Source organism: Jaculus jaculus, chromosome 4 (genome assembly GCF_020740685.1).
Source record: "Jaculus jaculus isolate mJacJac1 chromosome 4, mJacJac1.mat.Y.cur, whole genome shotgun sequence".
Taxonomy (NCBI): domain Eukaryota; kingdom Metazoa; phylum Chordata; class Mammalia; order Rodentia; family Dipodidae; genus Jaculus; species Jaculus jaculus.
Window position 1 is genome coordinate 20,264,244 of NC_059105.1, and position 17,424 is coordinate 20,281,667.

The 17,424-nt window shown below is 44.8% G+C and overlaps 1 protein-coding gene across 6 annotated transcripts in view; it reads left to right on the forward strand.

The window, feature by feature from the left end:
• LOC101617823 (UDP-glucuronosyltransferase 1-6) overlaps positions 1–12,495 on the forward strand; it is a 138,078-nt gene extending 125,583 nt beyond the window's left edge. For all 6 annotated transcript variants that reach the window (XM_045147578.1, XM_045147579.1, XM_045147580.1 and 3 more), the window contains 4 exons: positions 4,039–4,170; positions 4,864–4,951; positions 6,269–6,488; positions 11,484–12,495. In XM_045147578.1, the coding sequence (XP_045003513.1) occupies positions 4,039–4,170; positions 4,864–4,951; positions 6,269–6,488; positions 11,484–11,787 (744 nt within the window). In that variant the 3' untranslated portion in view covers positions 11,788–12,495. The remainder of the gene's footprint in view (positions 1–4,038; positions 4,171–4,863; positions 4,952–6,268; positions 6,489–11,483) is intronic.
• Positions 12,496–17,424: the final 4,929 nt, after the last annotated feature.

Here is a 17,424-nt window from a genome sequence, read left to right on the forward strand (position 1 = left end):
GTCTCTCTGAAGGAGCACAGATCTCCCGCAGAGGGGACCGTGGTGCCTATGGGCTCATGTGGACTTACTCTTCTAGCCATTCTCAATGCCAGCACTACCTCATTTCTTTCTTCCCTGGCACATTCTGCAGTCTCTAAGGTCCTGGTTTATCAGTTCTGTCTGTGTTTCGTCTCTCCTGATTGAGGTCTAGGGGAGGCAGAAGACTCATCTGTGCTGGTCTCATCTGTAGTCTTGAGACCCACACTGTGCTTGACTCAAAAAGAAGTAGAAATTGATGGGGGTGGTCAGGCAGGTGCGCTGTGGAAAGGGAAGTCTTAGGAGTTTCCATGGACAGAGTGGGGTTGTGGCTTAATAAATATTCTTTTCTCCCCCAAAAAGGCTTAAGAACCTTCTTGTTTTATTTCTGGAAAGGAGGTATGCTTTGGCACATTGCGGACCTTCTCGCTGTTAACATGTTTCGTTCTATGACAGTGCCAATTCAGTGAGTCCAAAGTTGCTGAAGACGGTTTGCTTTCTGTGTTAACTCCAGTGTGACTTGAGGAAGGTTTGCAGCTAGATTAATAGTGGCTGCTGCTTTTTGAGAAACCAAATAGAGCCCCACCCTGCCCATTTCTAGATGCGCTCTTCCCGTGTTCCCCTTAGACTGACTGATGCTCCAGTCATGGAACACAGTCAAACATTAACTTGACACACAGAGTCCGTCTTGCTCCTGCCAGCCGCACTGGCTAGACCTCTGGCAGCAACAGCGACAGAGGCACCATGCGTGGGGTGTTCTGTGGCCGGCTCCTGCTTCTCCTGGGCCCCCTGCTGTGTGTGCTCAGCTCCTCTGTGTCCCATGCTGGGAAGCTGTTGTTGGTCCCAGTGGAAGGTAGCCATTGGCTGAGCATGCAGGGGGTCATCCAGCAGCTTCATCAGAGGGGACATGAAATAGTGGTCATAGCTCCTGAAGCTTCTGTGCACATACAAGAAGGGTCATCTTACACCTTGAAGAGATATCCTGTTCCCTTCCAGAGGGATGCCCTGGAAGCCTCTTTTGCCAGCCTTGGGCATAGTACTTTTGAGAAACAGCCTTTCCTGGTGCGTGTGATCAAAATGTACAAGAAGGTCAAGAGGGACGCTGCTCTGGTCCTGTCTGGTTGCTCCCACCTCCTACACAACGCAGAGTTCATGGCCTCCCTGAAGAAAAGCCACTTTGACGCTGTACTGACAGACCCTTTCCTTCTTTGTGGTCCCATCGTGGCACGGTACCTGGCTCTGCCTAGCATATACTTTTTAAATTCCTTGCCATGCAGCCTGGACTCTGAAGCTACTGCATGCCCCAAGCCCCTGTCTTATGTGTCCAGGGCTTTGTCCCTTAACCCAGATCACATGACCTTCTTGCAGCGAGTGAAGAATGCGCTCTTTGCTTTGATGGAGAACTTTCTGTGCAATGCGGTGTATTCCCCCTATGCATCACTTGCCTCGGAAATCTTTCACAAAGACATGAGTGTCAAGGACATTCTGAGCCCTGCATCTATCTGGCTAGTGCGAAGAGACTTTGTGTGGGATTTCCCAAGACCCATCATGCCCAACATGGTTTTTATTGGTGGGATAAACTGCCTTCAGAGAAAGCCGGTCTCCCAGGTATGTGTGTATGTGAATGGGGCCTTCCCAAGGCAGAGTTCTTGCAGCCCCTGGAGGGAGAAAGGAACGCCCCAGGGAACACGCTGAGGGAATGCGCTGGGGTTGTTTTGAAAGCTCTCATGAGTCGCCTAGCTTTGTCTGTGTAGTCATCTCTTCAGTTATTTCTTTGTATATAATATTTGGAAAACTGTGTCCTAGGCATTGTATTCCATGGACAGTAATCAACTTGGTGCCACAAGTGTTAAATTCTGTAAAAACGGAATGCTGGGTTTGGGATAGCGTGTGGAAAACAAGAGTGCAGGTCCACCTTGCTCTGGGTGGGGCACTTGAAGTTGGAGTCTGACCCAACTGTTCTTTAAAGTTTTATAAGTCCTGCATTTATGGTCCTGAGTAAAGTTCTTGTCTCTAGACATTCTAACTAGAAACTATATAAAACAGTTTTCTCATCTCTTCTGATAAGAGAAGGTACTGACATCCTTCTGTCTGAGTGACAGGCTGGCTGTTTTCCTAGAAAGAGCCAATTCAGAGACTACAACCATATGTGTTGGGTCTGAGAAAAGGTAATTGGGTCTCAGGGAGGCCAGAGACTTCCAGACAACTAGGAGGAGAGAGACCACAGAAAGGGACAGAAGGGCTCAAAATATGTGTACTTGACTAGGATTGAAAATGGCCAAGTGACAGGTTCTATCAGGCTGTCATAAGTGGATTCTGGAGAAGTCGAATGTGTTTGGGAAGCATAAAGTATGGAACCGAGAGGTTGGACCTTAAAACAGTGGAATGCAGGAAAGATTCTAAAGACCTCACCAGTGGTGGTGAAGAAAGAACCTGTAGAGTGGAGAAGTCCTTTCACTGGTGCTTGTCTTGTTCAGAAGGGGTCAAGTCAGAGATCGAAGGGTTATTGTTTAAGTTAACATGTTGCTTCACTGTTCGATGTACCAGGGCCTGTGATTTTTGGAGCAAAATTGTGCCAAGTAGAGAGAACTTCACCTTTACTCGATCCATAAAAGTTGGTACAACGTGAGTTGTTGGTGACCCTGTCACAATCTGTGCAGCTTGCTCTGTGGTCCCCTGTACACATGCTTGCGTGCCAGTCAAGATTGAGTGAAACCCTGCAATCTGTCAAAGTTTATTGACCTGCAGGTTTGATTTTGTGTTAATCACATAGAGTTGGTTGCAAAGAGGGTGTGCGAGGGCATAAAGGAGGGGAAACTAGATGGGCCCTTTCCAGGAAGGAGTAAATGTAGCCTGCATGAGCGAAGGTCCTAGGGCGGGTCCTCTGTGTGCCATCAGGCCGTGGGGGAGAGTAACTGGCACTAGGAGATAAGCTGCCCTTCCTCAGGAAAGCAGTGGGTGGGGAGGGGAGGACTTTGGAAAAAACATCTCCAGATTGTTCGTGCCACAGATTCAACGTGCAGGGCCAGAGGTTGACTTTAACATAGGCCCAGCTGGATGAGGCCTAGGCTTCCATATGCTGCTGTGATGGGCTGGGGCACTGCAGGAACTGGCCTGGAGGAGGGGCGTGTCTCTGAGAAAGTAGAAGTCAGGGCTGAAGTCCTGAGTGCTGAGCCCTGCTGGTTCTTCCTGTCTCACAGGTAGGGTAGCAGGACCACAGGTCCTGGTTTGTTCAGGTTTTAGTATTGAAAGCACTATGTTCCAGGGAACCCTTCAGTTCTGACTACCCAGCATGGCACCACATTGCGTCAGTGCTCTCCATACTCACTGCAGACACCTCAAGCCTCAGGGAGACTAGACTCTCTGGCGATAATTTGCTCATTAATAATCTTCAGTGGCTGAGAATTGGCATGCTGCTTGGTATGTGTGTGTGTGCATGAGGATGTGTGTATATGAATGTGTGTGCATGTCGCAGTCCTATGTATACACATATACATGTGCTATCTCTATTTGCTTTTGGGGACTTTTGCCCTTTGCCTGGATTCTGTATCTCAAGGAAGCTCCCAGTTAACCCTGTAAGCAAGAAGTCTTCCTCTTTGGGAAGGGAGTAAGGAGGCTCATGAGCCTCATATAATTTTTGTCTATTTGACACATTCCTTAGCCCACTTTCTTTTTAAAAGTTTTTAATTTATTTTATTTTGAGAGAGAGAGAGAGAGAGAGAGAGCGAGAGAAACTGGTAGATAGAGTGAAGGAGGGAGAGAGAGAGAATGGGCATGCCAAGGCCTCTAGCCACTACAAACTCCAGACCCATGTGCCACCTTGAGCATCTGGGTTACGTGGGTCTTAGGGAATGGAATCTGGGTCCTTAGGGTTCATAGGCAAGAGCTTTAACGGCTAAGACAGCTCTGCCACCCTTGACCCACTTTCTTAAAAGGAAGGGCATCTAACTCAGACTTTGATGTGTGTAACTACTGTGTTATACATGGGGCAAGAAGCAACTTGGAACTCTCTTTCTGCTTTAGGAATTTGAAGCCTACATTAACGCCTCTGGAGAACATGGGATTGTGGTCTTCTCTTTGGGATCCATGGTCTCCGAGATTCCAGAGAAGAAAGCTATGGAAATCGCTGAGGCTCTGGGCAGAATACCTCAAACGGTAAGGCCATTCTACATGACTCCTCCATATCTGTTTTCATAAGTGTTCTCGCCCCAGACTGCTGGGATCTAAATGAATTTGGTCAGCTAGAATTTTTAGGTTTGAGAATCCTCTGCCACTTCCCCAAAGCCACCATGGTCTTCACCGTCATCCTCCTCTTCCCCCAGCCCCTCTACTTCTTCCTTCTCCTCCTCTTCTTTGACAATTAAACTCAAATGCTTTTACCCCAAGGTCTGCTTCACTCAGAAGTCTTATTCTTTTTTTTCAGGAAACTCAAAAGTACTAGGGAGAATTTGGCTAAAAGTAAACATGGTATTGTTTTCTCATATTAAATGAGACTGTTTCTCCAAACGGCATTGTTAGGGCGGGGATCTTGTTCATGTGCTCATGCTTGGAAGTCTTTCATCCACTTGCTTTGTTGTGTAAACATTCCTTGAAGCGCAGGAGGTTGAAGAAATCATAAGTGCGCAGAGTGTTGACTTCTCATGTACTCAGAAGTAAAAATGCCACCTGTCACTGAGCGCGGAGCACACGACTCAGAAAGGTGCCAGTTCCAGAAGCCCTCTTAGTCACTAAGCCTCCACCTTGCATGGTCAGCTCTGTTCTTCTCATTCAGTGACCTTTCTGCTACTTTTGTAGATGTGCTTCTGAAAAATATCTTCTGTTCAATCCTGTGCTTTTTATCTCTGCAAGGTCCTGTGGCGCTACACCGGAACTCGACCATCGAATCTTGCAAAGAATACAATCCTTGTCAAGTGGCTACCCCAAAATGATCTGCTTGGTAGGTTTGGAGGATTTGATCTGTCAGTGAAACCAGGGTCCAATTAAGAAAATGGTTTAGGGGTACCGGAGAGATGGTATTGTAGCTAGCTTCACGTTGCTGGGATGAACTTCCAACCCAGACACAGTTTATAGGATGTGAGTGTTGATTGAAGCTTACAGACCTAGGGGAAGCTCCATTGAAGGCAGAAGAAGCTGGCATCCTTTTATAATCTAAGCAGAGAGACACCATCAAATAGCCAGCACCACACACAAGCACACACAGGCAGCACAACAGCGGATCTGTCCCCAAACACCTTGTTTTAATAAAACACTCGAGTCTGTTGGGGGACATACATTCAAACTACCACAGATGGTGAAATGGCTTAGTGGATAAAGCAAGTTTCTTGCTGCACAATGGTGAGGACCTGAGTTTATATCCCAGGACCCACACAAAAACTGGGCATGGTGGTGCACACATAGTGCTGGGGAGGCCGACACTGAATCCCATGGGCTCACTGGTTATGTGGTCTAGCCAAATAGTTGAGCTGTACATGTTCCACAAGAATTCCTGTCTCAAAAAATAAGGTGAAGAGAACTGAGGGAGGCACCACATGGCAACCTCTGGCCTCTACATGCAAATAGCACATCCATGTTTGCACAAACGTGTACCCACAGACATATGAACACGCATACACATGCAAAAATAGTTGTTTAAGTTTGTTTATTTATTTGAGAAAGTCAGAGAGAGAGAGAGAGAGAGAGAGAGACAGAGAGAGAATAGGCGTGCCAGGGCCTCCAGCCACTGCAAACAAACTCCAGACACATGTGCCACCTTGTGCATCTGGCTTATGTGGGTCTTGGGGATATCAAACCTGGGTACTTTGGCTTTACAAGCAAATGCAACTCGCGGAGATCCCCCTACCTCTGCCTTCTGAGTGCTGGGATTAAAGGCGTGTGCTACCAAGCCCGGCCCAAAATAGTTTTTTAATTAATTTTTTAAAAAAAGAAGAGCTGAGCCTGGTGGTATATGTCTTTAATCCTAGCACTGGAGCTACAGAGTGAGTTCCAAGTTATCTGAGCTAGTGTGAGACACTGCCTCAGAAAAACCAAAAATAATAAAATAAACAAAAGCAAAATGGCTTAGGCATAGCTGTTATAAACATCCCATGCTGCTTTTTGTCCATGGGTTATGCAACCCACATGTTGTTTCTAAGCATTTCTGCTAAGTCCACATGTGGATACCAGGGTCCTTCAGGAGTTTTTCAGAATCAAGACAGTGTCAACTGGGAAACTCAGTGGCCTGACCACCAGTATGTCTCCTGCTTTGCTTTCTCAGCCCATCCAAAGACTCGTGCATTCATTACACACTCTGGCTCCCATGGCATTTATGAAGGGATATGCAATGGTGTTCCCATGGTGATGATGCCCTTGTTTGGTGATCAGATGGACAATGCTAAGCGCATGGAGACCCGGGGAGCTGGTGTGACCTTGAATGTCCTTGAGATGACAGCTGATGACTTCGCAAATGCCCTGAAAACTGTCATCAATGACAAAAGGTAAGTAAGAGAGAGAGAGAAAAGGAAAACACTGTGTGTTGTGTCCATGACATTCATGATCAACACCGCAGTGGAAAAACAAGTGCATGTACACTACATTTGTAAGTCATTTGAGGGTTGTTTGTATTTGCTTTGAAGGACACTTGAGTTCCTGTATAATTTGTATAAAGTTTATTTTCCCTAATAGATTTAAGACTCCAATTTATTTTTAAAATGTCACCATAAATATTTCATCTCTAGGAAATATTCCATTAAAAGAAGTATGATTGACCATAGGGGGAAAATCAGATTGTCTTACCCAATCACTGTTCCCCTGAACCTAGAGCTCACTGATTGAGCTACACAGAACTCCCTGTCTTTGTTTTCCCGGGGCTTGGATTAAAGAGCTCACCACAACACATGGCATTTTACATGGATTCTGGGACTCTGAACTACAGGTCCCAATGCTTGTATAGCAAGCACTTTACCCACTGAGCTATCTCTCTAGCCTGACTTCTGTGAGCTATCTCTCTAGCTTGACTTCTGCCTTTTGAAGCATTTTCTAGGCAACATTGGAACAAACTTCTCTCTGCTTTTATTCTAACCCTAATATTGTAACCTATGTTACTTCTCTGTGATGTCGTGTAACTCCCAATTATAAAGCATCATGGATAAAAAAATGTCTTATGGATGGAGAATGGAATTTCAAAGGGGAAAGTGTCGGGGGGGGGGAGGGAATTACCATAGGATATTTTTTTATAATCATGGAAAATGTTTAAAAAAATTAAGAAATTTAAAAACATATTTTATTTATTTGCAAGCCAAGAGAGAACTGGAAGAGAGATACAGATAATGGGCACGCCAGGGCCTCCAGCTGCTGCAAATGAACTCTAGATGCACGTGCCACTTTGTGCATCTGGCTTTATGTGGGTACTAGGGAATAGAACTGGGGCCATTCGGCTTTGCAGGCAAATGCCTTAATGGCTGAGCCATCTCTCCTGCCCTGTACTTTGAGTTTTTCTTTGTAATATAAGTTCTCTGTCTCCCAAAAAAAAAAAAAAAGTCTGTGATACCCAGTGGTGGGGAAGGTTGTACTTGTAAATACCTGATTTTTCCCTATGGTCATCATACGTCTTTTAAAATACGTTAGGGAAAATAAGCTTTAAACATATTATAAAATGTCTTTTAAAGTCCTTTTTTAAATTTTTCTTGTTGATTTATTTGAGAGTGACAGAGAAAGAGGCAGAGAGACAGACAGAATGGGCTCACCAGGGCCTCCAGCCACTGCAAACAAACTCCAGACATGTGCGCCCCCTTGTGCTTCTGGCTAACATGGGTCTTGGGGAATTGAACCTGGGTCCTTTGGCTTTGCAGGCAAATGCCTTAACCACTAAGCCATCCCGCCAGCCTCTAAAGTGTTGTTTAAAGCAAGTAAGAACAACCATCAAATGATTTAAAGACCTAGTGTGCATGAACATGGCCTCCATATGCACACACAGGCTTGTGCCCTACACACACACACATATGAACATGTATACACACATGCACACCACACACACATGTACATATTCAAAAAAGGTAAAAGTTAAGAGTTTACATTATTTCTACATAAAATTTAGTGTACTGTTACCAAGGTTACTTGTACCAGGCTGATCAAAACCTGACAGTAATCCCAGTGCTTACAGGCAGAAGCAGGAGGGTCATCACAGATTCATGGACAGCCTGGGCTACATAGCAAGACTCTGTCTTATAACACAAACAACAACAAAGTCAATAAAATTAACTCAAAACAACAACTTAAAATTTTTTATGGAGAGGCTGGGGAGATTGCTCACTGGTTAAAACCTGCTAGTCTGTGTTCAGTTCCCCAGCCACCCATATAAAGCCAGACAGGAATTTGTTCACAGTAGCAAGATACCCTGGTGTACCCATATACATACATGTACACATAAATAAATAATAAATAAAACTTATAGTAACATACACTTTATGGGAAGAAATAATGGATGATATAGATAGTATGTGCATACACACATTGGACATGTGTAGAAGATAGCCTCAGGTCACTGGGATGAACTTCCTTACAAGGCACAGTTTATGGAAGGGATGGCATTTGTTTGAAGCTTACAGATCCAGGGGAAGTTACATGATGGCAGAAGAAGTTGGTCCCCTTTCACAGATCCATGCACAGAGAGAGAGCAAAGCTGCCACCACCACACCAGCTAGCACTCCTTAGGACCTCTGGGAAAAGCTCAAGCACTTTTCATGTCTTAGGTTGGAATTCCCCAAACACACCTTAGGGCTGGACCCTACGTCCACTTGTCTACTCGCAGTGACACCTTCTATAGTCACATGGCTGGAGATCTAAGAAGCTTGAATGAAACTCCTGAATATATTGGGGGACATCCATTCAAACTAGTACAGCATATGTGCACGTGCCTGTGAGGATATATATATGTGAGAGAGTTTTACAGACATTGTATTTACACACAGATTTCCTTAATGAGTTGATTCATAAAGGATTGAGGTTTATTTAGTTCACAGTTTTGGAAGTTAGGACATCCAAGATGGTGCATTTATGTTTGTTGAGGGCTCCATGCTGTGTCAGGACTTAGCAGAAAACTAGAAGGGCAAAGGATGTGTGTGAGCAAGAAATGCTTTACCACAGCCTGCCTACACAGTGACCAGTGTACTCCTGGGAGAAGGGTGTTCATTTTCCAATGGCCTGGGTAAGTTCAACTCAACTAGGAAAAGCTCTGCTACAAAAGTTACCACACGTAGCCTTTCACGATACACATTCAAACCATTCCAGTAGAAAGAGGTGTCAGTCAGGGAGAGATGAGAGCACTGGAGTGTTTGCATGGAAGGAGATAGGACAAGGGGGACAAGAAAGTGGAAGACACTAGTCACTGACCTCCAGCCCTGGATATGCTCTGTTGCTGCTCATAGATAGAATGGAAATGTCTGAATGGTCAGAGGATGAAGGGTCAGACGTACAGGTGGTGTGGGTCTTGTCCCATCATTCCATCAGCTCCTTCTGGCCTGGCTTGTGAGTGACATAACATTCTGGTCACCTGTCGGTACAGTGACAGCCTAACCTCTTTCCACACACTGGTGAGACTCGTACCTGATGTTCACCTGTATCATTTCTTTGCCCAGTGTTACTGATAACTGCTTGTGACCTAAAAGTGGCTCCCTGCCACATTACTATATTAAAAGAGACTAACTGGGCTGGAGAGATGGCTTAGCAGTTAAAATGCTTGCCTGTGAAGCCTAAGGACCCATGTTCAACTCTCCAGATCCCATGTTGGCCAGACGCACAAAGGTGAGGCAAGCACAAGGTTGCACATGCCCACTAGGTGGTGCAAGCATCTGGCATTTGATAGCAGTGGCTGAGGCCCTGGTGCACCAGTTCTTTGTCTCTCTCTGTTGTGCACGTTCCCTAAAATGAAAAATATTAAAAAAAAAAATAAACACACTAACCAATCAACTTGAGTTATTCCTTGGCATCATCTGTTCCTGTCTGAGCCACCACCATCTGACACACATCTTGTTTCCAGGACCCTAAGCTAGCATGACACATACACAAAATAAAGAGAAATGGAAAGTTACAAGCAGCAGTTCATGTAGACACCAGGCCATGAGAGGTGCTCAATAAGTGTCAAATGAATGAGTAAATGTTCTAAGAAAAGCTATCATAAGATGAAATATACATGAAAGGAAGCTGTTTAGCAGAGGATTATGACCAAATCTTAGTAGATTATAGTAGCGCATCCAAACACAACTGTAGATAGGTTTAATGTAAACACAATTGCAGACAGGTTTAATGGAAATACAGCTGCAGATGTGTTTAGGGATAGCAGTGATCATCAGTAGTCCTGAATGTCTTGTTTTTCTCTGTCTCTTCTCTTTTCTTTTCCTTCTTCTCCAGTCTTTTCTTTCTTCCTGCTCCATTTTGGATATAATTGTTCTGACTTCAGCATCTACTCTGTCCAAGACACATAGGAACCTGCTTTGCATTTGCAGCTTCATAGACAGCCTGGGTTGGATGCAGCACTTGGTGGTTTGATATTTGAGTGAAAATTGGCTGTCACCTTACTTGGCACCAAATCTTCCTTTGGCAGATCTGCAGAATTTCTTTCTTTCTTTTTTTTTTTTTTTTTACTTTTTATTGACAACTTCCACACATATAGACAATGTACCATGATGCATGCATAATTTCTGCCTTGAAGATTTATTTATTTGAGAGACAGAGGAAGAGAGAGAATATGTGTGTGTGTTGGTACACTAGGGCATCCTGTCACTGCAAACAACCTCCAGATGTGTGCACCACTTTGTACATTTGGCTTTACATAGACACTGGGGAATCAAACCTGGGCTGGCAGGGTTTGCAAGCAAACACTTTTTACCACTGAGATTGCTCCCCAGCCCATGTGCATAAATTCTGACATGAACTGTTCCTTTCTTCATTTTACTATGGAGAAAATATAATTATGTCCTTGGAGTGTATATGTGTGTGTGGTCTATGCACATGTGTGTGCAGATGTACAAGCCCCAGTGCACATGCAGAGGCCAGAGGAGGATGTGGGTGTCCTCCCTATCTCTCCTCTGCCTTATTTCCTTGAGACAGTATCTCTCACTGAACCTGTTTTCAGTTTGCTTGGCTAACCAGCCAGCCCCAGCAACCCTCCTGTCTCTTCCCCTCAGTGATGGGATTACAGGTGTGTGTGGCCATGCCTGGCTTCTTACGCAGGTGCTAGGGATAGAACTCGGGCCCTCATGCTTGCACAGCAGGTGCTCTTACCCACTGAGCCATCTCCCCAGCACCTCCTCTTTTTTAAAAACTAACGCTGATTGTGAGTGTGTGTGTGTTTTCTAGTTATTATACAAATATGTTTCTCTTTCAAGGGTAGAGAATCTGGTAGCATTCCTCATAGGAGGCAAGCTCAGAGGGAGGGCTGTCCATCCATTGCCTGGGGATTACAGCACTAATGTTAATAACTTGTCTGTGTTCAGCTACAAGGAGAACATCATGCGCCTCTCCAGCCTTCACAAGGACCGTCCCATAGAGCCCTTGGACCTGGCTGTGTTCTGGGTGGAGTATGTGATGAGGCACAAGGGGGCACCACACCTGCGCCCTGCAGCCCATGACCTCACCTGGTACCAGTACCATTCCCTGGATGTGATCGGCTTTCTCCTGGCCATTGTGATGGCTGTAGTCTTCATCGTCTTCAAGTGTTTTGCCTACGCTTGCCGTAAATGTTTAGGGAAAAAGGAACAGGGACGAGTTAAGAAATCTCACAAATCCAAGGCCCATTGAGAAATGGGTGGGAAGTAAGGGGAAGTTTGGATCTATTCTCCAATCAGTTGGAAACTTGAAAACATAATCAGTGTTAAATTCATTTTATTTGTATTGGGGAAATTATTTGCCATAAGTTAGACACCCAGACATTTATAAAAAAATAATAATAATCTTAATTCCTGGTCACAGGTTTAGGAAAAGGTATTTGCCAATGTGCTTTGCTTCCCTATGTCCTTAATCCGGCCAACCTTTGTCATCCGTCAGTGACTTACAGAGAAGGTGGGCGTGCTGTTCACTTTCTTACTTGAAGGTGTGACTTTGGGGGAGCACAGGGTGTAGTCCCACAGCCCTCCCATGATGCTTTTAACCTCCTCGTCTGGTTTCTTAGGACCTTGTGGTCAGTCACTCCCTCTGGCAGTCCTGCATCTGTGCTCATTTTCTTCTCTTGCTCTGTGTTTCAAGAAGGAACCTCTGTACCTTTGGGGTGTACTTGATATGAATGAATGCCAGGGGTCCTTGAGGATGTGTGATTTCTGACCTTGGGGAGAAAAGAATGATGCTGCAAAACTGGGGGGTGGCACGTGTGAGAGGGTGATCGTTGGGGGGTAATCATTGCTTGTGTGAAGGGGTCTGAAGGTGACATGAGCCAGAGTGTCCTCTGGCAAGTGTATTTCCTGCAGTGCTTCCCACAACCAAGAACTTATTAATAAACCCACATAAATTTTATTTGTTTTCTGTCTCCTCATTGGTGTTGCATTTATTTGCTGTCAAATCATGTTCTCTTATTTTGAAAGTAATACACAATTATTACAGATTTGAAAGATGTAGAAATTCACACGTGTACACATGTGCGCATTGTCTGTGCGTACTTCCACACACAAAAAAGGAAGAATCGGCTGTGACCACAGTTGTTGCTGTCATCTGGATCTTGAATGTCCTACAACAGTCCATTTTTTTGCTGGCTTGGGCCTCAGCCCACAGCACCATCAGGACGTGGTGTAACCATTAAGAGGTGTGCTCTAATGGGAGTAAGCTAGGCCACCACAGTAATCTTGAAGGGCATATCAGGACCCTGGCCCCTTTTCTCTTGTTTTCCTGCTATTTGAGGTGGACGGCTTCCGCCACACACTCCCACCAAGTGACAAGGGATGGAACCTTTTGTACAGTGGATCTCTATATACTGTATAAAGTGAGTTGCTTTAGCTCAGGTATTAGTTATAGTACCAAAAGGGTGATTAACACAATTAGCATTCTGGCAAATACACATACTTATAAAACATTGTTGCTATATCAGATATACCTAGGGCTTTGCAACATTCATAGAATGAAACACCTGAGGCAAGTAATTTACAAAGAGAAAAGACTTATTTAGCTCATAATTTTAGATGTTCAAAGGCATGGTGCCTGCACAGGCTCAGTTCCAGTGAAGGTAATAGAAGTTGGAACACCATGGCAGAAGTGTGTTGCATGAGCAAATAATTAAATCCTGAACCAGAAGCAGAGAGGAATAGGGAGCCAAGGGTATCAAATCCCCTTTGAGGGCAACACCCACACCAGTGACCCAGGAACCTCTCAATCAGCCTTCACCTCCAAAAGGTTGTGCTCCATAGTGCCACCCTGGAGACCTGAGGACCTCTCAAGAGGACCTTACCTCCAGAAGTTTCCACTACTTCATAGTGCCACCGTGGAGACCAGCCCTTTGGAGGAGATTTCAGAGCTGAGCTATAGGATTCGGACCCTGGCCCCATCTCACAGTGAAGAGACAGATTATCCCTAGAGTCCCCATATCTGATACTGGCGTAAATCCGTTATAGCATTGTTCAGAAGTCCAAGTTCGCATCTGAGACCCAATACAGTCACTTGTAAGTCTCTGTAAGTGTCAAAAAAAAGTAGTTCACATGCTGTATTAGCTTTCTAGAGGAAACAACTGATAGAATGAATATATTAAAAGGGGGAATATGTTGGATCGGCTTAGGGCTGTCCAATAATAGCAGTTTGTAGGCCCAAGAGTCAAGGAACCTGTTACCTGCTCATTGCACGTGGCTGGATGCCTCAGTCCCAATCCAGCACTGAAGGCCTGGAGGCGTCCTGCAGAGCCGCTAGTCTTCGGTCCATGCTGGTCTTCAGTCCACACTGGAAGGCAGCAAGCAGCACCTGCAGCCAGGTGGAGGAAAGGCTCTCTTCTCCCAGAGCTTCCTTAGATAAAGCCCTCTTCTGAAAGGGGCCACCCACTGTGGAGGAAGGGCTCACTCTGGGGGAAGGAATTCCTCCAATTTTTTCTGGAAGCAATCTCAAAGACCCACTCAAGAGGAATGTCTGTGGATAAAGTTGACAACAAAACTTAACCATCACAAGTCCACCCCTTGTCAACTTGACACCAAACCATATCTCTTTACATCACACTTAATTTCTAAATAAAGACTAACAAAGTCATAATTCTGCTTAATATGGCATAACTATCCCATGTACAACTGGAAACTCACAATCTTTTCCCCAACACAAAGCAAGGTCCCTTGAAGAATGTTTACTCTCTAATAGGTTAAATATAAATTCAACAACACTTAACTAGTGATATAATCTTAATAGTAAGTAATAGAGAAACAGAGGAAGAATGAAAGCATTTTAATCTTGGTGTACATATGTACAAACACTAGGACAGGGCTGGAGAGATGCCTTAGTGGTTAAGGTGCTTGCCTATGAAGCCGAAGAACACATGTTCAAATCTCCAGGTTCCACATAGCCAGACACACGGTGACACACTGTGCAATGTCATCCATGAGCACAAGGGAGTACAGGCATCTGGAGTTTGTTCATAGTGGCTAAAAGGCTCTGGCATGCCCATTCTCTCTCTCTCTCTCTTTCTCTCAAAAAAAAAAAAAAAAAGTGGGTGGGGGGACTGGAGAGATGGCTTAGCAGTTAAAAGACATTGGCCTGCAAAGCCAAAGGATCCTGATTTGACTCTGAGACCCATGTAAACCAGATGTACAAGGTGGCACATGCATCTGGAGTTTGCTCGCAATGGCTGGAGGCCCTGGCACACCCATTCTCTCTCTCCCTCTCTGCCTCTTTCTCTCTTTCAAATAAATAAAATACATTTTAAAAAAAAAGGTAGGACAGAAACTCTCATAGCAATTACAGTCCTCGTTTTTGTACCTGGTCACATAGCCTTAGCTGGTATTTGTAACTACCTTCTTTTACACATACTTACAAGATACATTGGTACCTAATGGTATTACTCCAAAAGGGAAAGACATGGAAATGACAAGAAGGCATCATCCCAAACAGGAATGACATCATCAGAGCAGGCATAAATCCTGGCATCTGGTAGGATGAGAGCTCACATGGGAATGGACACCCCACCTCTATGACTTTGCTGATTGTAGACATGTGACTGCTCACTCAAGCTGGTTTCACTCCAGTGTTGTGTGTGGTTATGTACTGGCATCTCTCCTGTCCACTTAGGCTCCAGCTTCTCTACATATTTCCCCATATCATATCAACTCTACAGCCCAGTTCTGCCTGGCTCCCAAGGCTTTCCAGTGACTGTCAGTAGAGTATACCATGACCATGTAACTACTGCATTCTGTGTGTCTGCAAAGCTAGCATCACATGGGTGACACCAAGGTCTGCAGATTTAAGATGTTCTTGAGGCACTATTCCTGTGTTTTATGATTTCCATATCTCTGAGCCTGTGGTGAGAGTGATGGCCTTGCAGATTTAAGATTCCCTTGAGGGATGCCAGTGGTACAATAGTGGCACATCTGTTATGGGGGAAACCAACCACCCTCTAATTGGACTGGAGGCCCGCTCCATGGGAGGGAATACATCCCTGATACTGAAAACCTACAACAGGGGTAGTCATGAGCCCTAGGGGTGTAACGTCTGCTGCTGTCTGGGTAAAAGTATATACTATGCTCACCAAACTGCCCAGCAGGTACTTCTCTTAATGTTCATATCCATGTAATGCTACTCTCACTTTTGGTTAGAGAAGCTTCTCTTTTCAGATGGCAGTGACCTTGGGATGACAGAAGGCACCATGGTGCTGAGAAGAAGTGACAGAGGAGTGCTCAGCACTGCAATATCTCTATAGCACCTTCCAAGGCTTAGGGTCCATTGCAGAAGAGGTGGCGGAAAGAATATAAGAGCCAAAGGAAGGGTAGGACTCCTTACAATGTGCTCCTCCAGACACAAAATGGCCTGGATATCCATGACCTCACAGTGCCTGATACTACCAACACAAGACCATCATAATAGGAAGAAAAGATTATGACATCAAAATAAAAGAGAGACTGATTGAGAAGGGGAGGGGGTATATGATGGAGAGTGGAGTTTCAAAGGGGAGCAGGGGAGGGAATTACCATGGGATATTGTTTACAATTATGGAATTGTTAATAAAAATATATTAAAAACAAACAAAAATAGATTGCCTTGAGGCTCTGCTCCTGTGTTTTAGGGTTCCTTTGGTTTCTTTGTATGTCTGTTAATCTCATCTGCAGTGCATCTTCCTTCCTCACATCCTTACCTGGTTCTCCACCCCCTTTCTGGCCAGGCTGTGCATGTGTCAGATCTTTCTTGTCTGAGGCTTTTGCATCCTGCTTCTCGCTTCTCAGTGTAAATTTGGCTAAAAGCAGCTAATAATGTCCATGCCACAGCCTCAGTGCTTGGTTCTTTTGAAATCTCCACCAAAAAATTTATTCCATCATTTTTAAAACTTGCTTTTCCTAAAAGTCTCAGGGCATGGAAAAATCCAGCTGTTGTAGTCAGGTTCACGTTGCTGGTAGAAATCACCCAGCCAAGAGCAGCTTGTGGAAAAAAGAGATTTATTTTGGTTTACAGGCTTGAGGGGAAGCTCGATGATGGCAGGGGGAAACGATGGCATGAGCAGAGGGTGGACATCGCCCTCTGGCCAACATAAGGTGGACCATAGCAACAGGAGCGTGTGCCAAACACTGAAATGGGGAAACTGGCTATAACACCCATAAGCCCTCCTCCAACAATACACTGCCTGCAGGAGGCGCTAATTCCCAAATCTCCATCAGCTGGGAACCTAGCATTCAGAACACCTAAGTTTATGGGGGACACCTGAATCAAACCACCACACTAGCCAAATTCTTTTCCCTGGTGTAACAAAGATGGTCCTTTCCCCAGTTCCCAACAGAATGCTTCTTCATTTCTACCTAAAAGCTCATCAACATGGCTTCTACTGTCCTCATTTATATTGGTGCTCAGATCTTCTCGGACCTCACCAGAATTGGCCATAATGACCCTCTTGTTGGATTCTAGGCCTCTAGCCTATTCTTCCAATTCTTCTGAGCTTTTTTCCATTAACCAACTCCAAGAGTTCTTTCACAACTTCAAATGTAATTATAATAATTATCTCACTCCAGGGTACCAATTTTCTCCATAAATCAGCTTCATGTTACTCTAAGGAAATACTAACTTATAAAAAGCTGACTTAGCCGGGCGTGGTGGCGCATGCCTTTAATCTCAGCACTCGGGAGGCAGAGGTAGGAGGATTGCTATGAGTTCAAGGCCACCCTGAGACTCCATAGTGAATTCCAGGTCAGCCTGGGCTACAGTGAGACCCTACCTCGAAAAACCAAATAAAAAAAAAAAAAAAACAGGAAGCTAACATATAAAAAGGTTCTTACAAAA